The sequence below is a fragment of the Hyla sarda genome, chromosome 3 (assembly GCF_029499605.1).
Source record: "Hyla sarda isolate aHylSar1 chromosome 3, aHylSar1.hap1, whole genome shotgun sequence".
NCBI classification, from domain to species: Eukaryota; Metazoa; Chordata; class Amphibia; order Anura; family Hylidae; genus Hyla; species Hyla sarda.
The window spans coordinates 238,366,795-238,390,325 of NC_079191.1; the positions used below are offsets into that span (position 1 = coordinate 238,366,795).

The 23,531-nt window shown below is 43.5% G+C and overlaps 1 protein-coding gene across 7 annotated transcripts in view; it reads left to right on the forward strand.

The window, feature by feature from the left end:
- The window catches only part of FIG4 (FIG4 phosphoinositide 5-phosphatase), a 653,436-nt gene that overhangs the window by 282,602 nt on the left and 347,303 nt on the right, over positions 1–23,531 (forward strand). For all 7 annotated transcript variants that reach the window (XR_008891311.1, XR_008891312.1, XM_056566306.1 and 4 more), the window contains exon 16: positions 863–1,029. Coding sequence is in view for 5 of the 7 variants with exons in the window: in XM_056566306.1 (XP_056422281.1) it covers positions 863–1,029 (167 nt within the window). In the remaining 2 variants the exon portion in view is untranslated. The remainder of the gene's footprint in view (positions 1–862; positions 1,030–23,531) is intronic.

Genomic DNA, 23,531 nt, shown 5'->3' on the forward strand with positions numbered 1-23,531 from the left:
CTGTCCAGGTTTGAAGTTTCACCTACCCCTATAGTACTTGTCAGCAGTGTCCATGGGTAACAGCTTATTTTCTATATCACATCTTGAAATGTAATAAATCTCAACACACTCACTGTTAGACGTTTATATTCTTCTTTTACTCCTTAAATTCTGTTTTTTTCATAAATGTTGCATACAAAAGCTTGAGGTGGCTCTTATCACAAGTTAGCAGAGGTCTTACACGCTACTTGGGATCCATCACATATCCTTTTGTGTACATGTAACCGTGACTACGTAAGGTCATAAGTTACATAAACATATCTTCAGACATAGTGACGGATGGGCCAGTTGACGTGCTAACCTAGCGCGAAACAGCACCAGAGAGGCAACTCCCTCCACTTGTTTGTCTCGCTCGTACCTGTTGCACTGATGTGTTTCTGAATTTAATAAGCAGCTACCGCTTAATCAGCTTAATAGTAAGTGCCCTATTCGCTCCTTAGGGTATGTTCACATGGCAGAATGTTTGTGCAGAATTCCGCATAAATATACTGCACGGACAAATTGGCGGAATGTCCGCACTTGTTTTCTGTCCGGAGATTCTGCACGTTTTCCGACCATGTGAACATGGCCTTATTGTCAGGGATTTAAAAAATATTTAGTTGCTATATATTGAGAATTTTTACTTTGTACCACATACTTTTAATATCTGTTAATGTTTATTTTGTAATTTCAAATGTGATTTAAAAACATGGTGCCATTTATTTATTTATTTATGTACAATCTTTTTTTATGTATCTCCAGATATATATACAGTATCATATATGCTGTTAAAAATGTTCACCCAAACACTTATGAAAATTCTTTTTAATTATATATCTGACAGGTTATTTGAAGAACTCTATGAAGATCATGGCGACACTCTATCTTTACAATATGGTGGTTCTCAGCTTGTTCATAGAGTTAAGACCTACAGAAAAATTGCCCCATGGACTCAGCATTCTAAAGATATTATGCAGACTCTTTCTAGATACTACAGTAATGCATTTTCAGGTAAACACATGCATTTTTTTCCTGTATAAAATTATATCTGACCCCACCTCTCCTTGTCAAAGGTGCAGACATGTTAAAGTTATAAAGAAAATTTATTAAACAGTGCCGTTAAAATTACAATTTGTACATACAACTTAAGCGTCACTTTTTCAATAAAGTGTGAAGTTGTCCATGGAAAGGGGATTCCCACATTACTTTGAATTTGGGACTGTGGAACATTGTGGGCTATAACTATATGTTGTTCACCCCTATGACATTCAGCAGAGGCACCTTCCTGAGTAAGATATTGTGGGATGAGTGAAAAAAGGTCAGAAGACTATATACAGTCTGTAAGATCAAAAGACGAGTGCACTCACCCAGCTGGTCAATCTTCTGCTTGCTTTATTCTAAACGTTTTTGTGTCATCGACATGTGAACATATTGTATATAAGAAAAGCAGCATATTATATACAACATGTACAGAAAAATGTTTGTACATTAACATGGTAGAAAGTGCATCATGGTTTGGGGATACTTTTATTCACTGCGGCCGCTAGGTAAACCAGACCAAAGCGTTCAGCTCAGACCTTCACCGGATGGCAGATTTGAATAAGCGTACACTCACTAAAAAAAGTTAAGTACCCCTGCACTAGAGGAATATTGAGAATGAAGCACAGACTCACTCAGGTGGAGTCATCATACTGAGACTTTAAAGGGATATTCCAGGCAAAAACTTTTTTTTATATATATCAACTGGCTCCGGAAAGTTAAACAGGTTTGTAAATTACTTCTATTAAAAAATCTTAATCCTTCCAATAGTTATTAGCTTCTGAAGTTTTCTATCTAACTGCTCAATGATGATGTCACGTCACGGGAGCTGTGCATGAGGGGAGAATATCCCTTGCATGATGGGAGAATATCCCTTGCATGATGGGAGAATATCCCCATAGGAGCTGGACAGCTCCCAGGACGTGAGTCATCAGAAAGCAGTTGGACAGAAAACAGCAACTCAACTTCAGAAGCTAATAACTATTGGAAGGATTAAGATTTTTTAATAGAAGTAATTTACAAATCTGTTTAACTTACCGGAGCCAGTTGATATATAAAAAAAAGTTTTTGCCTGGAATACCCCTTTAATTCCGGGAATGCTGACAAACATGGATCAAAAATTTTAATTGCACATTGACTCTGGGTTTTGCACTGTGACTAGCTTCTTTTGGATCAAACGTGAAGAAATGAAACCCTTTTAATGACCAGAAAAATGTACATTATTGTGTTTCTAAGAGCCATAGTTTTTTCTTTCTGATTAAGACTTTGTAGTGGAATTGTTTATTTTACTGTAAAATATTAAAAATGTAAACCTCCCAATACCTGGTCTCGCAGGACTCTCTACTGAAGTGTCCCTGGAGCTTGATGCACCGTTCACTGTTGAACAACTCCTGGGAGTCATCTCTTCTTTACCGGGTGGGAAGAGTCCGGGCCCGGATGGGTTCACAGCGGCCTTTTACAAACGGTTTGGGAAACGCTTGGCTCCCCTGATGGTTGATTCCTTTAATACTGTGGGCCCAGACCGGCCTTTCCCTCCTCAATCTACCATAGCCCATGTTGCGGTGCTTCCTAAACCGGGCAAAGACCCGCAGGTCTGCTCTAGCTACAGGCCTATATCCTTATTGAATGTGGACCTTAAGCTGTTTTCTAAACTTATCGCTATTAGATTGGGTGCTCACTTGCCTCACTTAATCCACTCTGATCAGGTGGGTTTTGTCCCGGGGAGGGAAGCCCGCGACAACACCTTGAAAACCCTAGATATTATACACTGTGCGCAATCTAGACATATCCCCCTTATGATATTGTCCCTTGACTCTGAAAAGGTGTTTGACCACGTTTCGTGGTCTTCCCTGACAGAGGCGTTGAATGCCATTGGCCTAGGCCCGGTTTTGACAGCCCAAATCCTATCCTTATACCACCATCCTTCTGCGAGATTGCAAATTAATGCATCACTATCACCTTTGTTCCACATCCATAATGTGACCCGTCAGGGCTGCCCGTTATTGCCCCTTTTATAAGTACTTGTTATGGAGCACCTATTGGCTTCCATCCGTAAGAATTCAGACATCACGGGGATCAAGATAGGGGACGTGGAATATAAATGCTCGGCATTTGCTGACGACCTCCTGGTGTATCTCACCAATCCGCATGTCTCCTTACCTTCCTTGATGTCTGTGGTGTCCGAGTTTGGGTCTTGGTCTACCTTTAAAATCAACATGTCTAAATCCGAGGCCCTGAACGTCTCTCTCTCGGATTCAGAACTGGAGAGACTTGGATCCAATTACTCCTTCTCATGGCCGTCCCGGGGAATTAACCCCTTCCCGACCTATGACATACATGTACGTCATGAACATTACTTCCGCTACTCACGGCATCCCGCAGGGCCCGAAAAGATGGTGGCTATCACTGATAGCCAGCCATCTTACCGTGCGACCACCATCATCCCCCACCCCCCCCCCCAGCGATCACTGCTATCAGCTAGTCAAATCTGACTAGCTGATAGCAGTGTTTCGCTATGAAAACACTTAGCAGCGCGGTGTGTGAGTCCCGATCACGGGGATTGGGACACACACCGCTCTGCTAAGTGTCCCTGACCCGTCCCCCGGCGTCACTTACCCGTCCGAGCGGTGTCCCGAGCGGTCCCGGCGTCCTCCATGCGGTCTCGGCTGCGCTGCGTCCTGGCGGTGAGTTTCCGGCAGCAGTGCGGCATCTTCATTGGCAGCAGTGAGATCGCCGTAAAGCGATCTCACTGCTGACTCTGAGAGTTTCAAAACTGCAACTCCCAGCATGCCCAGACAGCCTTTGGCTTTCTGGGCATGCTGGGAGTTGTAGTTTTGCAACATCTGGAGGCCCACAGTTTGGAGACCACTGTATAATGGTCTCCAATCTGTGCTCTTCCAGATGTTGCAAAACTACAAATCTCAGCATGCTCAGTCTGTCCAGGCATGCTGGGAGTTGTAGTTCTCTAACATCTGGAAGAGCACAGATTGGAGACCATTATACAGTGGTCTCCAAACTGTGGACCTCCAGATGTTGCAAAACTACAACTCCCAGCATGCCCAGACTGCCCAAGCATGCTGGAAGTTGTAGTTCAGCAACATCTGATCCTTCAGATATTGCCGAACTACAACTTCCAGCATGCCTGGGCAGTCTGGGCATGCTGGGAGTTGTAGTTTTGCAACAACTAGAGGCACACTAGTTGGGAAACATTGTCCGTTTCCTACCTCAGTGCCTCCAGCTGTTGCAATTGTTGCAAAACTATAACTCCCAGCATGCACTGACAGACCATGCATGCTGGGAATTGTAGTTTTGCAACAGCTGAAGGCACACTGGTTTGGAAACACTAAGTTTGGTTGCAAAACACTTCAAAGTTTATTACTTAACTTAGTGTTTCCAAACCAGTGTTCCTCCAGCTGTTGCAAAACTACAACTCCCAGCATGCACGGACAGCCAAAGGGCATGCTCGGAGTTTGCAACAGCTGGATGTTTGCCCCCTCCCCCCAATGTGAATGTACAGGGTACACTCACATGGGCGGAGGTTTACAGTGAGTGCTGCAAGTTTGAGATGGCGCAAATTTTGCGCTGCAGCTCAAACTTCCAGCTGCAAACTTGCTGTGAACCTCTGCCCATGTGACTGTACCCTAAAAACACTACACTACACTAACACTAACCTAAAATAAAAAGTAAAAAACACTACATATACACATACCCCTACACAGCCCCCCTCCCCCCAAAAAATGAAAAACGTCTGGTACGCTACGGTTTCCAAAACGGAGCCTCCAGCTGTTGCAAAATAATAACTCCCAGTATTGCCGGACAGCCATTGACTGTCCAGGCATGCTGGGAGTTTTGCAACAGCTGGAGGCACCCTGTTTGGGAATCATTGGCATAGAATACCCCTATGTCCACCCCTATGCAAATCTCTAATTCAGGCCTCAAATGCGCATGGCGCTCTCTCACTTTGGAGCCCTGTCGTATTTCAGGGCAACAGTTTTGGGACACATATGGGGTATCGCCGTACTCAAAAGAAATTGCCTTACAAATTTTGGGGGGCTTTTTCTTCTTTAACCCCTTATGAAAAGGTGAAGTTGGGGTCTACACCAGCATGTTAGTGTAAAAAAATAAATTTTTTACACTGACATGCTGGTGTTGCCCTATACTTTTCATTTTCACAAGAGGTAAAAGGGAAAAAAGACCCTCTAAATTTGTAACGCAATTTCTCCCGAGTACGGAGATACCCCATATGTGGGCGCAAAGTGCTCTGGGGGCGCACAACAAGGCCCAGAAGGGAGAGTGCGCCATGTACATTTGAGGCGATTTGCACAGGGGTGGCTGATTGTTACAGCAGTTCTGACAAACGCAAAACAATAAATATCCTTATGTGACCCCATTTTGGAAACTACACCCCTCACGGAATGTAATACGGGGTGCAGTGAGCATTTATACCCGACTGGTGTATGACAGATTTTTGGAACAGTGGTCTGTGAAAATGAAAAATAAAATTTTTGATTTGCACAGTCCACTGTTTCAAATATCTGTCAAACGCCAGTGGGGTGTAAATGCTCACTGCACCCCTTATTAAATTCCATGAGGGGTATAGTTTCCAAAATGGGGTCACATGTGGGGGGGTCCACTGTTCTGGCACCATAGGGGCTTCCTAAATGGGACATGCCCCCCAAAAACCCTTTCAGAAAAACTCACTCTCCAAAATCCCATTGTCGCTCCTTCCCTTCTGAGACCTCTACTGCGCCCGCCGAACACTTTACATACGCATATGAGGTATTTCCTTACTCGAGAGAAATTGGGTTACAAATTTTAGGGTGATTTCTCTCCTTTTACCCCTTGTAAAAATTCAAAAATTGGGTCTACAAGAAAATGCGAGTGTAAAAAATGAAGATTCCTGTGAAACACCTAAAGGGTTAAAACACTTACTGAATGTCATTTTGAATACTTTGGGGGGTGCAGTTTTTATAATGGGGTCATTTATGGGGTATTTCTAATATGAAGACCCTTAAAATCCACTTCCAACCTGAACTGGGCCCTGAAAAATTACGATTTTGAAAATCTTGAGAAAAATTGGAAAATTGCTGCGGAACTTTGAAACCCTCTGGTGCCCTCCAAAAGTAAAAACATGTCAATTTTTTAATGCAAACACAAAGTAGACATATTGTATATGTGAATCAATATGTAATTTATTTGGAATATCCATTTTCCTTTCAAGCAGAGACTTTCAAAGTTAGAAAAATGCTAAATTTCCAAAATTTTCATGAAATTTTTTGATTTTTTACCAAGAAAGGATACAAATATCAGTGAAATTTTACCAATAACATAAAGTAGAATATGTCACAAAAAAACAATCTCTGAATCAGAATGATAAGTAAAAGCATTCCAGAGTTATTAATGTTTAAAGTGACAGTGGTCAGATTTTCAAAAAATGCCCAGGTCATGAAGGTGAAAATGGGCTGGGTCATGAAGGGGTTAAATATCTAGGTACCACGATTCCCTCAGACCTGTCCCTTTTGTATCAGCGCAATTTCGCCCCTCTCCTTTCTCATTTTACTTCTCATCTAGAGCGATGGCAGACTAGTACCCTCTCGTGGTTCGGAAGAGTTAATGCCATCAAAATGACTCTGTTGCCTAAATTACTGTACTTGCTACAGACCATACCGATCCCTTTGCCCACTTCATATTGGCGCACACTACAAAATAGGTTTGGCTCATTCATCTGGGCGGGAGGGCGTCCTCGTCTTAGCCGAAAGGTGTTGTTTAGGCCAAAGGAGGGGGGGGGGGGCCTGGGCCTCCCAGACTGCCGCCTCTATTATCTGGCTGCTATGCAAGCCCGACTTCTAGATCTTATACACAACTATGACTCCAAACTCTGGGTGCGGCTTGCTCACGATGTATACGCGGGTAACTTGGCTGGATTGCCTTGGACTTGGCCACTGCCCCCCTCCTCCTTAGCTTCCTTGTCCTTCACATCCTGGAAAACACTTTTGGTGTTGGGTGGTTGGTGTGGAGGGGACTCCTTAGTAGATCCTAAGGGGCCGATGCTTCCTGTCACTGATAACCCCGCCTTCCCTCCGGGACTCTCTCCGTCGAACTTACTCAAAGTCCCAGATAAGCCTCCTTTACGTTTTTATCAGGTCCTTACCCCAACGGGGCTGTTACCCATGGCCTCTCTGATGAAGGAGGACAGCCCAGGAGGTAGTAGTTTCTTGCTCTATGCACAACTACGACATTTTTACGTGGCTACTAAGCGTTCAGCAAAACTGCACAGGGAGTTATCCACATTTGAGAGGCTATGCTTAACACCTCCGGTTGCTCCTCACACCATAGTCTTTCTTTACCGCCTGTTGCTCTCCCGGCATGCGTCCTCTCTACCTGCGTTTTGCGCTGCGTGGGAACGGGAACTCGGTTTGTCGTTGACTCCGAGTCAATGGGCCAAATGCTTTCAGCTCTCCCATAAATCTGTCATTGCGTGCAAAGCACAAGAGACAAACTATAAGGTCCTCTCTCGCTGGTATTGCACCTCGGCTCAATTGCATAAATGGTTTCCTCAGGTTCCGGACTCCTGTTGGCGCTATGGGACCTCAATAGGCAATATGACACATATATGGTGGTCATGCCCTAAATTATCCTCCTTTTGGTCCACGGTCCTCCAGGTTATCCGGAAGGTGACGAACATTGTCCTTCCCAGTTCCCCTGAATCTGTGCTGCTTCTCCACCTTCCTATGTCTGGTAGCTCCATACAGAAATCCCTACTCAGTAACCTGTTCCAAGCGGCACGTACGGTCATTCCCCGTAGGTGGAGATCTCTTGAGCCCCCTACGGTTGGAGAGTGGTTGGCGGAAATCTCACTGACCCAGAGAATGGAGGAATTGATGGCTGTATCCCCTGCGGAGAATGACCGGTACGCGAGTCCGAGTGGTTGTCATTCCAATCATCCCCTGAGTATAGTACTTTGCTTGTCCCCGCCCCTAGTTCATAGGAGTCCCTCGTCCCCTCTTCCTGGCCCGTCCCTCCTCTCTGTTTTTCCCCTTCAGGTTGTTGTCCTTTGTGTCTCCCTCCCTGGTGGCTCTTGTTTGTGCACCCTATGTCTCCTTGTGACTCTACCTGCATTGTCTCGGTTCCTGCTACTTCCTTTCTCTCTCCCTTTAGGACTCCTCTGCTATTTGATTCATGCTGGTTCCCCCCCCCCCCCCCCCCCCTCTCTTCTCTCCTGATTCTTTTTTGTATTCTCTACACTCCCTCTTGGGGGAGCTTCATAGGCTAATGACTAGTGTCTAATTTGCTGATTGTCTTACCATGTTTGTAATTTGTACGACTTGCTACCATTGTTTATTGACATATAGTTTCTCAGGATATTGCTCCTTCTGGATAAAGATGCACTCACTGCTATGCCCTTCTTGACACATTGGATGCCAGATGGGATTGCCTCCTTTACTGGTACTATATCTCGTCCTGCTTGATGTTGTGGTTCTATGTGTTTGTTTGACTTTTGCGTGCCTTGATAAGTCATGTGCTTCATTTGTACAATGTTATTTCTTTTGAAAATAAAAAACCTTAAATTAAAAAAATAATAATAATTTAAACCAAGAAAAATATTTGTGGGGTGAAATTGATGGCTATTCTGCATTTTTTTGAGGGGTTTCATTTTTACTTTATTTACTGTGTGGTAAACCTTACGGCCCGTTCACATGGAAGTCTGTTTCCGTTATTTCATACCCATTCTTAAACGGGTACTCTGGTGGGAAACATTGTTTTTAAATCAACTGGTACCAAAAAGTTAAACAGATTTGTAAATTAGGATAAATAAAGAAGCATGTATGTGCACTCACTGCTCGGCAGAGATAGTTGTGTGACGGGGTCCGGTTCACAGGGAGCTGGGTCTGAGCATCGGCGCAGGTAGTATGGCACTCGGGGGACAGCTCTGTCCATTTTAGGAACTGTCCAGAGCAGCATATGATTGGACAGAGGTGTCAGCAGAGAACACTGTGGACAGACAGAAAAGAAATCCTAAAAGAAAAAGATTTTCCTCAGTAGTATTCAGCAGCTGATAAGAACTGGAAGGATTAAGATTGTTTGATAGAAATAATTTACAAATCTGTTTAACTTTCTGGCACCAGTTGATTTAAAAAAAAGTTTTCCACAGGCGTACGCCTTTAAATCTGTTCAAGCCTTTTGCAGACAGTTCTAAATAAATCCAATTGATGTTAATGGAATTGTTTCACAATTGTTTGTCGTCCGTTTGCACCCATTTGGTTTCTATTTAGTATTTTGTTTACAGAAAATATTTTTCCGTGTCAAAAAAAAAACAGAAGAGAAACTGAAATAATAAACTTAACATTGAAATCAAAGTAAAACAGATGAGCCTTTAATCTGATCTGGGAAATTATGGGAAAAAAATTTGTACATGAGATTTCATCTTTAACCTCTTAAGGACGCAGGGCGTATGGATACGCCCTGCATTCCGAGTCCTTAACCCCTTAAGGACCAGGCCATTTTACACCTTAAGGACCGGAGCGTTTTTTTGCAATTCTGGCCACTGTCACTTTAAACATTAATAACTCTGGAATGCTTTTAGTTATCATTCTGATTCCGAGATTGTTTTTTCGTGACATATTCTACTTTTACTTAGTGGTAAAATTTTATGGTAACTTGCATCCTTTCTTGGTGAAAAATCCCAAAATTTGATGAAAAAAATGAAAATTTTGCATTTTTCTAACTTTGAAGCTCTCTGCTTGTAAGGAACATGGATATTCAAAATATATTTTTTTTGGGTTCACATATACAATATGTCTACTTTATGTTTGCATCATAAAATTTATGAGTTTTTACTTTTGAAAGACACCAGAGGGCTTCAAAGTTCAGCAGCAATTTTGAAATTTTTCACAAAATTTTCAAACTCACTATTTTTCAGGGACCAGTTCAGTTTTCAAGTGGATTTGAAGGGTCTTCATATTAGAAATACCCCATAAAAGACCCCATTATAAAAACTACACCCCCCAAAGTATTCAAAATGACATTCAGTAAGTGTATTAACCCTTTAGGTGTTTCACAGCAATAGCAGCAAAGTGAAGGAGAAAATTCAAAATCTTCATTTTTTACACTCATGTTCTTGTAGACCCAATTTTAGAATTTTTGCAAGGGGTAAAAAGGAGAAAATTTTTACTTGTATTTGAAACCCAATTTCTCTCGAGTAAGCACATACCTCATATGTCTATGTTAATTTTTCAGCGGGCGCAGTAGAGGGCTCAGAAGGGAAGGAGCGACAAATGGTTTTTGGGGGGCATGCTGCATTTAGGAAGCCCTTATGGTGCCAGGACAGCAAAAAAAAAAACACATGGCATACCATTTTGGAAACTAGACCCCTCAGGGAACGTAACAAGGGGTAAAGTGAACCTTAATACCCTACAGGTGATTCACGACTTTTGCATATGTAAAAAAAATATATATATTTTTTACCTAAAATGCTTGGTTTCCCAAAAATTTTACATTTTTAAAAAGGGTAATAGCAGAAAATACCCCCCAAAATTTGAAGCCCAATCTCTCCCGATACAGAAAACACCACGCATGGGGGTGAAAAGTGCTCTGCTGGCGCACTACAGGTCTCAGAAGAGAAGGAGTCACATTTGGCTTTTTGAAAGCGAATTTTGCTCTGGGGACATGCCGCATTTAGGAAGCCCCTATGGTGCCAGGACAGCAAAAAAAAACCCAGATGGCATACCATTTTGGAAATTAGACCCCTCGGGGAACGTAACAAGGGGTAGTTTGAACCTTAATACCCTACAGGTGTTTCACGACTTTTGCATATGTAAAAAAATATATATATTTTTTTTACCTAAAATGCTTGTTTTCCCAAATATTTTACATTTTTAAAAAGGGTAATAGCAGAAAATACCCCCCAAAATTTGTTAGGCAATTTCTCCCACGTACGGCGATACCCCATATGTGACCCTAAACTGTTGCCTTGAAATACGACAGGGCTCCAAAGTGAGAGCGCCATGCGCATTTGAGGCCTAAATTAGGGACTTGCATAGGGGTGGACATAGGGGTATTCTACGCCAGTGATTCCCAAACAGGGTGCCTCCAGCTGTTGCTAAACTCCCAGCATGCCTAGACAGTCAACGGCTATCTGGCAATACTGGGAGTAGTTGTTTTGCAACAGCTGGAGGCTCCGTTTTGGAAACAGTGGCGTACCAGACGTTTTTCATTTTTATTGGGGAGGGGAGGGGGGCTGTGTAGTGGTATGTGTATATGTAGTGTTTTTTACTTTTTATTTTATTTTGTGTTAGTGTAGTGTAGTGTTTTTAGGGTACAGTCGCATGGGCAGGAGGGTTCACAGTAGTTTCTCGCTGGCAGTTTGAGCTGCGGCAGAAATTTTGCCGCACCTCAAACTTGCAGCCGGATACTTACTGTAATCCTCCGCCCATGTGAGTGTACCCTGTACGTTCACATTGGGGGGGGGGGGGGGAACATCCAACTACAACTCCCAGCATGTACGGTCTATCAGTGCATGCTGGGAGTTGTAGTTTGCAACAGCTGGAGGCACACTGGTTGTGAAACACCGAGTTTGGTAACAAACTCAGTGTTTTGCAACCAGTGTGCCTTCAGCTGTTGCAAAAGCTACAACCCCCAGCATGTACGGACAGCGGAAGGGCATGCTGAGTCTTGTAGTTATGCAACAGCTGGAGGCATACTACTTTGGCTGGGGATGCTGGGGATTGTAGTTATGCAACAGCTGGAGACACACTGGTTTGCTACTTAACTCAGTGTGCCTTCAGCTGTTGCAAAACTACAACTCTCAGCAGTCACCGACAGCCAACGGGCATGCTGGGAGTTGTAGTTATGCAACCACCAGATGCACCACTACAACTCCCAGCATGCACTTTAGCTGATTGTGCAAGCTGGGAGTTGTAGTTACACAACAGCTGAAGGTACACTTTTCCATAGAAAGAATGTGCCTCCAGCTGTTGCAAAACTACAAGTCCCAGCATGCCCATAAGGGAATGCTGGGAGTTGTGGTGGTCTGCCTCCTGCTGTTGCACAACTACAGCTCCCAGCATGCCCTTTTTGCATGCTGGGAGCTGTTGCTAAGCAACAGCAGGAGGCTGTCACTCACCTCCAACGATCCTCGCCGCACAGGTCAGTCCCTCGTCGTCTCCGCGCCTCTGCTCCTGGGGCCCCGATCCCAACAGGGGCGCCGGGGATCGGGGTCCCCAGCACCCGGGGTGCACGTCCCGCACCCGCTCACGTCCTCCGGAAGAGGGGCGGAGCGGGTTGCGGGAGTGACACCCGCAGCAGGCGCCCTGATTGGTCGGCCGGTAATCCGGCCGACGAATCAGGGCGATCGTGAGGTGGCACCAGTGCCACCTCACCCCTGCTGGCTCTGGCTGTTCGGGGCCGTCTCTGACGGCCCCGATCAGCCAATAATTCCGGGTCACCGGGTCACTGGAGACCCGATTGACCCGAAATCCGCCGCAGATCGCTGGACTGAATTGTCCAGCAATCTGCGGCCATCGCCGACATGGGGGGTCATCATGACCCCCCTGGGCGATATGCCCCGATGCCTGCTGAACGATTTCAGCAGGCATCGGGCACCGGCTCCGCTCCAGATGGTTGCGGGGGGCCAGTAAAACACATGACGTTCTCATACGTCATGTGTCCTTAAGGACTCGGAAATGGAGACGTATGAGAACGTCATATGTCCTTAAGGGGTTAAAGGAGTAGTCCAGTGGTGACTCAGTGGTTTACAACTTATCCCCTATCTTAAGGATAGGGGATAAGTTGCAGATCGCGGGGGGTCTGACCCCTGGGGCCCCCCGCGATCTCCTGTACGGAGCCCCAACAGCCCGCGGGAAGGGAGCGTGTCGACCTCCGCACGAAGCGGCGGCCGACACCCCCCCTCAATACAACTCTATGGCAGAGCCGAAGCGCTGCCTTCGGCAATCTCCGGCTCTGCCATTGAGATGTATTGAGGGGGCGTGTCGGCCGCCGCCTCGTGCGGGGGTCGACACCCGCTATCTCGGCGGAGAGCCTGGCCCCCGTACAGAGAGATCGCGGGGGGCCCCAGCGGTCGGACCCCCCGCGATCTCAAACTTATCCCCTATCCTTAGGATAGGGGATACGTTTTTCACCACTGGACTACCCCTTTAAGGACGCAGGGCGTATCCATACGCCCGTGGGAATTCCGGTCCCCACCGCTAGCCGGTTGGGGACCGGAGCCGGATGCCTGCTGAAATCGTTCAGCAGGCATCCCGGCATATCGCCCAGGGGGGTCACAATTCAGTCCAGCGATCTGCGGCGATTCCGGGTCAATCGGGTCTCCAGCCAGAGACCCCTTACAGCCAGAGCCTGCAGGGGTGAGGTGGCACTGGTGCCACCTCACGATCGTCCTGATTCGTCGGCCGGATTACCGGCCGACCAATCAGGGCGCCTGCTGCGGGTGTCACTCCCGCACCCGCTCCGCCCCTCTTCCGGAGGACGTGAGCGGGTGCGGGAAGACGACCCCGGGTGCTGGGGACCCCGATCCCCAGTGTCCATGTTGGGATCGGGGCCCCAGGAGCGACGGCGGCGGCAAGGGACAGTCCTGCGATGGAGCAGCAGCAGGAGGTGAGTTACAGCCTCCTGCTGTTGCTTAGCAACAGCTCCCAGCATGCAAAAAGGGCATGCTGGGAGCTGTAGTTATGCAACAGCAGGAGGCAGACCACCACAACTCCCAGCATTCCCTTATGGGCATACTGGGACTTATGGTTTTGCAACAGCTGGAGGCACATTTTTTCTATTGAAAAGTGTACCTTCAGCTGTTGTATAACTACAACTCCCAGCTTGCACAAACAGCTTAAGTGCATGCTGGGAGTTGTAGTGGTGCATCTGCTGGTTGCATAACTACAACTCCCAGCATTTTTAAAAATGTTAAATTTTTGGGAAAAGAAGCATTTTAGGTAAAATTTTTTTTTTTTTTTACATATGCAATAGTCGTGAAACGCCTGTGGGGTATTAAGGTTCACTTAACCCCTTGTTACATTCCCCGAGGGCTCTAGTTTCCAAAATGGTAGGCCATGTGTTTTTTTTTTTTTTTTTAGCTATCCTGGCACCATAGGGGCTTCCTAAATGCGGCATGCCCCCAGAGCAAAATTTGCTTTCGAAAAGCCAAATGTGACTCCTTCTCTTCTGAGACCTGTATTGCGCCAACAGAGCACTTTTCACCCCCATATGGGGTGTTTTCTGAATCGGGAGAAATTGGGCTTCAAATTTTGGGGGGTATTTTCTGCTATTACCCTTTTTAAAAATGTAAAAATTTAGGGAAACCAAGCATTTTAGGTAAAAATTTTTTTTTTTTTTTTTACATATGCAAAAGTCGTGAATCACCTGTAGGGTATTAAGGTTCACATTACCCCTTGTTACGTTCCCCAAGGGGTCTAGTTTCCAAAATGGTATGCCATGTGGGATTTTTTGCTGTTCTGGCACCATAGGGGCTTCCTAAAGGTGACATGCCCCCCAAAAACCATTTGACGCTCCTTCCCTTCTGAGCCCTCTACTCCGCCCGCCGAACGATTAACATAGACATATGAGGTATGTCCTTACTCGAGAGAAATTGGGTTTCAAATTCAAGTAAAAATTCTCCTTTTTACCCCTTACAAAAATAAAAAAAACTTGGTCTACAAGAACATGCGAGTGTAAAAAATTAAGATTGTGAATTTTCTCCTTCACTTTGCTGCTATTCCTGTGAAACCCCTAAAGGGTTAAAACGCTTACTGAATGTCATTTTGAATACTTTGAGGGGTGCAGTTTTTATAATGGGGTCTTTTATGGGGTATTTCTAATATGAAGACCCTTCAAATCCACTTCAAACCTGAACTGGTCCCTGAAAAAAAGCGAGTTTGAAAATTTTGTGAAAAATTGGAAAATTGCTGCGGAACTTTGAAGCCCTCTGGTATCTTCCAAAAGTAAAAACTCATCAATTTTATGATGCAAACATAAAGTAGACATATTGTATATGTGAATAAAAAAAAACATTTTTGGGAATATCCATTTTCCTTACAAGCAGAGAGCTTCAAAGTTAGAAAAATGCTAAATTTTCAAATTTTTCATCAAATTTTGGGATTTTTCACCAAGAAAGGATGCAAGTTACCAAAAAATTTTACCACTAAGTTAAAGTAGAATATGTCACGAAAAAACAATCTCGGAATCAGAATGATAACTAAAAGCATTCCAGAGTTATTAATGTTTAAAGTGACAGTGGTCAGATTTGCAAAAAATGGCCGAGTCCTTAAGGTGAAAAAGGGCTCAGTCCTTAAGGGGTTAAGGACACAGACAATAAAATTTAAGCATTTTTGTTTTTTTCCTTCTCTTGTTTTAAAAGGCATGACCAAAAATTATTATATGTGTGGGTAAATTAAAAGGAAAACAGCAATTTAGCAACTTTTGTGTGTTTTGTTTTTACACTGTACACTTTATTGTAAAACTGTCAGTGGGCCAATACGATTAAGATAATACAAAATACAGCTTTAAAAAAATACAAAAAGGAACCCAACTTTTTTTTTTTTTTTTTTAAAGAAATAAGTATGGTTAAAATTGCCCTATTCTTACCCCCTACATCTTTCTAATTTTTCTGTATACAATCTGTATAAGGGCTCATTCTTTGTGCTGTAATCTGTAGTTTCTATTATTTCCATGTTTGTTTTGATGGATCTTTTTGATCGCTTTATTTTTTATTTCTTTCTGACATGATATGACTGAAAAGCAGCAATTCTGGTGTTTGGTGTGTTTTTTTACGTTTACACCTTTCAACATTCGGGATAATAAACATTCTTTTTTTAATCAGATATTTATGCATGCGGGGATACCAGATATGCAGTGTTCTTTAATTTTAATTTTTTTTATGGGAAGGGGGAGGGTGATTTTTTTATATATATTTTTAAAACTTATATATATATATATATATATATATATATATATATTCATTATAATTTTTTTTTTTTTTACAAATTTTATGCCCCTATAGGAAACTTTTATAGCAATCATTAGATTGTACTGTTCAGTACTATTATAACATATACTGCTATAATAAAGTACTGATCAGTACTATTGGCTCTCCAGGCTGCAATCCTGGCCAAGCTTGGCCATCCAGACGCTGGAAGGAGGTGAGGAGACCTCTGGCAGCCATTTGAGCTTATGAAAGCCTTGCAATTGCACATTGGGGTTCCAATAAGACCACCAGAACCTTCATTTTCGTTATAAATGCCTTGATCGGGATTGATCACAGCATCTATAGGATTTTTATTTATTTTTTTAAATCAACTGGTGCCACAAAGTTAAACAGATTTGTAAATGACTTCTTTGAAAAAATCTTAATCCTTCCCGTACATTATTAACGGCTGTATGCTACAGAGGAAATTCTTTTCTTTTTTTTTATGTATTTTCTGCCACGACCACAGTGCCCTCTGCTAACACCTCTGTCCATTTTAGGAACTGTCCAGAGCAACATATGTTTGCTATGGGGATTTTCTCCTGTTCTGGACGGTTCCTGACATGGACACAGGTGTCAGCAGAGAGCACTATGGTCGTGACAGAAAAGAAATCCCTCTGTAGTATACAGCCACTAATAAGTACTAGAAGGATTAAGAATTTTTTTTAAGAAGTAATTTACAAATCTGTTTAACTTTCTGGTATCAGTTTATTTAAAAAAAAAGTTTTCCACCGGAGTACCCCTTTAATTGCGGACTTCTGCAAGATGCTCACCTGCTATGTAGCAAATGCTGCTCCTTTGCATGCTTCATAGCCCCACCATAAATGTATGGCGCTGTGTGCGAAGTTACTTGCTGCAGCGCTGTACATTTACGGTGCACGTCCTTAAGGAATTAAGATACCTTGTAGACCAAAAAGTCATTGTAGATGTTATAGTAAACAACATCTGCTGTATTAATGTACATAAGCAATTGCTTTATGTAGATTAATAGGACATGGGCTCTTTAGGGATTTATTTCAAAAGTACTAGAAGCCTCCTTGGCTTTTACTATCACACTTTCCTTCAGTCTCTGTCGATAATTTATATTCTACTCACACAACTGACTTTAAATTTGCAAACGCAAATACGCTGTAACACAATAGCTGTAACTCAAGACTGGCCTTTGTAATATTGTGGCATCATGAATTGATTGAATCTTTCCTGAGGCATAGGTCTGTACCATCTCTAGAGAGGCGCCCACAGTTCCTTGAGATGTGTCGCAATTTAAGAAAACCGTTATAAACTTCTGTCAAGATGATTCAAAAGCCCATATGGCTTTGTGCCCATAATTTTTCTCCTTCAAATCTATGTTGAAGATTCTAGGACCACATAAGCTCCTAAATCCTCTTTGATGATTGTGTCCCTTTATTTAACTCTACTGGCAAGTAGCCCAACATGCCATTAGTTGCCTGTCTCCCCCTTCTTTACATTATTTGACATGATTGCACTGGGTACGATCATGGCTCACTGGAACCCCTTCAGGCTTAACTCTTTGTTTGCTGTAAAGGGGTGCAAGAAACTAAATCCTATCTGTTGATTTGAGAAGCTAATTAGTTGGGCTAAAAAAGAACCCTAAGCAATTCCTGAAAGTGTGGTCACCCTGGAGGAGCTTGTGGTACTTTGTGGAATAGTAAATCTATGTCTGTGTATATGCAAATGGCAATCGTTCTTCAGATGTGTGGATTCCACTGGTTGACGTTGTAACAAATGATCTGCATGTTGGAGAGGTACAAGGGATTTTGTCTCATTCCACCTCTCTTTCCCTGTTTTTTTCTTTCCATTTAACTGCTTTGGTTTCATTTTGTGACAATTTTTTTACCTTTATGAGTTGGTACATGGGGCTCTGTGTTATGCTATACTTATTTTGATCGTTTTCATTTTCTTGTTTACCTGGCAGTGATCCTTCTAACCTACAGTTTTTTTTAATTAAAAATAAAATAAAATGAGTAATTTCTATTATAACAAGTTTGCTCACGTCAGTGGCACAAATTTAGCAGATCTCTTGCCAATTTATCTCAGCCATACACTATTGCCTCCAAAATTGTCGGGTTAGTGTACAGATGATAGCTGTTAATGTAGAAAACACTTTTTCTTAATAGGGGCATTGATATAGTCAGGTCTATACAGTCATGGCTGTAAATGTTGGCACCCCTGAAATTTTTCAAGAAAATGAAGTATTTCTCACAGAAAAGGATTGCAGTAACACGTTTTGCTGTACCCATGTTTATTCCCTTTTTGTGTATTGGAACTAAACGAAAAAAGGGAGGAAAAAAAGCAAATTGGACATAATGTCACACCAAACTCCAAAAATGGGCTGGACAAAATTATTGACGCCCTTTACTTAATATTGGTTGTACACCCTTTGGAAAAAATAACTGAAATCAGTCACTTCCTATAACCATCAATAAGCTTCTTACACCTCTCAGCCGGAATGTTGGACTACTCTTCCTTTGCTCCATTGCTCATTGCTGGCCACTTCAGAACTCTCCCGTACTTTGTTGCCATCCATTTCTGGGTGCTTTTTGACGTATGTTTGGGGTCATTGTCCTGCTGGAAGACCCAAGATCTCGGATGCAAACACAGCTTTCTGATACTGGGATGTATAGTGTGACCCAAAATCCATTGGTAATTCTCAGATTTCATGATGCCTTGCACACATTCTAGGCACCCAGTGCCAGAGACAGCTTAACAACCCCAAAACATCATTGAACCTCCACCATATTTCACTGTAAGTACTGTGTTATTTTGTTTGTAGGCCTCATTCCATTTTTGGTAAACAGTAGAATGATGTGCTTTACCAAAAGGTCTCCTCTGTCCACAAGACGTTTTCCCAGAAGGATTTTGGCTTACTCCAAGTTCCTTTTGGCAAATTGTAGTCTTGCTTTTTTATGTCTCTGTGTCAGCAGTGGGTCCTCCTGGGTTTCATGCCATAGCGTTTCATTTCATTTAAATGTCGACGTATAGTTTGCGCTGGCAATGATGCTCCCTGAGCCTGCAGGACAGCTTGAATATCTTTGGAACTTGTTTGGGGCTGCTTATCCACCATCCAGACTATGCTGTGTTGACACCTTTCATCAATTTTTCCAGGGAGATTAGCTACAGTGCCATGGGTTACAAACTTCTTGATAATGTTGCCCACATTGTGGACGAAGGCAAATCTAGATCTCTGGAGATGGACTTGTAACCTTGAGATTATTGATATTTTTCCACAATTTTGGTTCTCAAGTCCTCAGACAGTTCTCTTCTCCTCGTTCTGTGGTCCATGCTTAGAGTGGCACACAGACACACAATGCAAAGACTAAGTGAACTTCTCTCCTTGATATCTGCTTTCAGGTGTGATTTTTATATTGCCCACACCTGTTACTTGCCCCAGATGACTTTAAAGTAGCATCACGTGCTTGAAACAGTCTTATTTATCCACAATTTTGAAAGGGTGCCAGTAATTTTGTCCAGACCATTTTTGGAATTTTGTGTGACATTATGTCCAATTTGCTTTTTTCCCTCCCTTTTTGGCTTTGTTCCAATATACACAAAGGGAATAAATATGTGTATAGCAAAACATGTGTTTCTGCAATCCTTCTCTGTGAGAAATACCGTATTTATCGGGGTATACCACGCACCGGCCTATAACACGCACCCTCATTTTACCAAGGATCTTTGGGTAAAAAAAGTTTTTTACCCAAATATCCATGATAAAATGAGGGTGCGTGTGTGCGCGTGTATACCCCGATATACCCCCAGGAAAGGCAGGGGGAGAGAGGCCGTCGCTGCCCGCTTCTCTCCCCCTGCCTTTCCTGGGGTCTAGAGCGCTGCTGTCGGCCCTTTTCACCCCCTGGTTATCGGCGCCGCTGCCCGTTCTGTCCCCCTGACTATCGGTGCCGGTGCCGGCGCCGATAGCCAGGGGGAGAGAAGCGGCGCCGACAGTCAGGGGGAGAGAAGGGGCAGCGGCACCCATTGCCGGCGCCGCTGCCCCGTTGCCTCCCCCCATCCCCGGTGGCATAATTACCTGAGTCCGGTCCGCGCTGCTCCAGGCCTCCGTCGTGCGTCCCCGGCGTCATTGCTATGCGCTGAGCGGCGCATGACGTCAGAGCGCCACGCCGTGCATAGCAACGACGCTGGGGACGCACGACGGAGGCCTGGAGCAGCGCGGACCGGACTCAGGTAATTATGAAGTGTTTCGTGCAATATTATCTGCTCATATTCAGCAAAATGCTTCAGAACTCATTGGACGGCGCTTCACAGTGCAGATGGACAGTGACCCAAAGCATACTGCAAAAGCAACCAAAGAGTTTTTAAAGGGAAATAAGTGGAATGTTATGCAATAGCCAAGTCAATCACCTGACCTGAATCCGATAGAGCATGCATTTCACTTTCTGAAGACAAGACTAAAGGGGAAATGCCCCAAGAACAAGCTGGAACTGAAGACTGTTTCAGTAGAGGCCTGGCAGAGCATCGCCAGGGATGAAACCCAACGTCTGGTGATGTCTATGCGTTCCAGACTTCAGGCTGTAATTGACTGCAAAGGATTTGCAACAAAGTATTAAAAATTGAAAGTTTGATTTATGATGATTATTCTGTCCCATTATTTTAGGTCCATTAACAAGTGGGATGCACAAATGCAAAGTGTTGTAATTCCTACACAGTTCACCTGATTTGGATGTAAATACACTCAAATTAACCCCTTAAGGACACATGACGTACTGGAACGTCATGTGTCCACTCCCGATCTATAACGCGGGGCCACGGCGTGGCCCCGCGTCATAGCGGTTCGGGCCCGGCCTCTAACAACGGCCGGGACCCGTGGCTAATAGCGCGCGGCATTGATCGCTGTGCCGCGCGCTATTAACCCTTTAGACGCGGCGTTCAAAGTTGAACGCCGCGTCTAAAGTGAAACCGAAAGCATGCCGGCTAGCTCAGTGGGCTGTTCGGGATAGCCGCGGTGAAATCGCGGCATCCCGAACAGCTGACAGGACAGCGGGAGGGCCCCTACCTGCCTCCTCGCTGTCCGATCGCCGAATGACTGCTCAGTGCCTGAGATCCAGGCATGAGCAGTCATGCGGCAGAATCATCGATCACTGGTTTCTTATGAGAAACCAGTGATCAATGTAAAAGATCAGTGTGTGCAGTGTTATAGGTCCCTATGGGACCTATAACACTGCAAAAAAAAAGTGCAAAAAAAAAGTGAATAAACATCATTTAACCCCTTCCCTATTAAAAGTTTGAATCACCCCCCTTTTCCCATAAAAGAAAAAACACAGTGTAAATAAAAATAAAAATAAACATAAATGGTATCGCCGCGTGCGGAAATGTCCGAATTATAAAAATATATCGTTAATTAAACCGCACGGTCAATGGCGTGCGCGCAAAAAAATTCCAAAGTCCAAAATAGTGCATTTTTGGTCACTTTCTATATCATGAAAAAATGATCAATAAGTCCTATCAATGCAAAAATGATACCGTTAAAAACTTCAGATCACGGCGCAAAAAATGAGCCCTCATACCGCCCCATACACGGAAAAATAAAAAAGTTATAGGGGTCAGAAGATGACAATTTTAAACGTATAAATTTTTCTGCATGAAGTTATGATTTTTTCCAGAAGTGCGACAAATTCAAACCTGTATAAGTAGGGTATCATTTTAATCGTATGGACCTACAGAATAAAGATAAGGTGTCATTTTTACCGAAAAATGTACTACGTAGAAACGGAAGCCCCCAAAAGTTACAAAATGGCGTTTTTTTTTTCAATTTTGTCTCACAATGATTTTTTTTCCCGTTTCACCGTAGATTTTTGGGCACAATGACTGACGTCATTACAAAGTAGAATTGGTGGTGCAAAAAATAAGCCATCATATGGATTTTTAGGTGCAAAATTGAAAGAGTTATGATTTTTTAAAGGCAAGGAGCAAAAAACGAAAATGCAAAAACGGAAAAACCCCCGGTCCTTAAGGGGTTAAAGTGGCGAGTGGGCTTGTACTTTTTGATCAAAAATGTATACTAACAACCTGTTAGTTTTTGATATTATGCTGAGAAGCAATCAGATCATTATACAAGATTGTAGGTGTGCACCATGTCTGTTTTCTACCCGAATTCACACTGTGTTTTCTATCCCTTCCTTTTTTTTTGTTTGAACATGTGCTGCACTCTTCCCCACCCCCTCAGCCCAACCCTATATAAGTAGTAGTTAGCTACACAAGGGCCATTTCTTTCCTAGCAGCCTCCCAATCTGACTGGGAGAGCATGGTAAGTGAGCTATTACACCTTGTTCACACTGGTGTGGTGCTGTGCGGCGTCTGTTGCTGCCATGGCGCCGTGTCTGCGGGGAGGTGCGACCCATAGACTGGTTTGAGTGGCATTGGGGCCGCTCTGCCGGTGGGTTGTTTCCACCCCCCCCGTGGGCACTGGTGTCGCGGCGGTGGTGGTCGCCGCCTAGTGCTATGCCATTTTATGCTAGGGACATTAGGGACCCACTCTAATTAGGTGGCCTTGTCGTGGCGAGTGGGCTTGTACTTTTTGATCAAAAATGTATACTAACAACCTGTTAGTTTTTGATATTATGCTGAGAAGCAATCAGATCATTATACAAGATTGTAGATGTGCACCATGTCTGTTTTCTACCCGAATTCACACTCAAATTAAAGCTGACAATCTGCAATTAAAGCACATCTTCGCACATCTTGTTTGTTTTATTTCAAATCCATTGTGGTGGTGTATAGAGCCAAAAATTTTAGAATTCTGTCGATGTCCCAATATTTATGGACATGACTGTAGTAGACATTTGGTTGCTTAGCTTACTACATATTCTTTCCTCCAATATCTATCTGAAATGATAAGTATTATTTTGCTGACCTCTGTCTTGGGGGTGGGGGAAAATAATCTCTGCCCTATACTGCTTATTCTTCCATTTCTCTTGCACTGTGCTTTGGTAACCCTTGATAAAGCGGGGGATTGGCATTACCTCTCCGTGCTTTATATGTAGGATGTTCATGCGGACAGCAGCTAGTTGAAGAGGCATAAACCACCTTATCAACAGTAAGATCAGCAGTTTAGGGTGGAGTTCAGCACCCCACCCCCCCCTCTCGCAACACTTAAGGGGATGTCAGTTGTATAATACTAATAATTTCATATAGATATTAAAGCAAAGTGTATTAAGTGAGCTAAGCATTCAAGCTTCTACTATATCAATGTCATTGTTTTAAGCATTTGCTATATTAACAGCTATTATCTATACACTAGTCTGATAGTTTTTGAGTTAATAGTAAATGGCTGAGATAATCTGCCATTTATATTTTTGTTAAAATAGCAGCTACTCACTATACTCTAACCTGAACAGGAGAGATCAGGTATATTCCAGCTATTGCTTTGAATAATCTGTAATAGCGGCCACTTCTCACACTTTAACGTCAACGCTACTGAAAGGGATAGTGTTGTTTGCATTAAAGTTGTATTCCAAGATTTTTTTTTTTA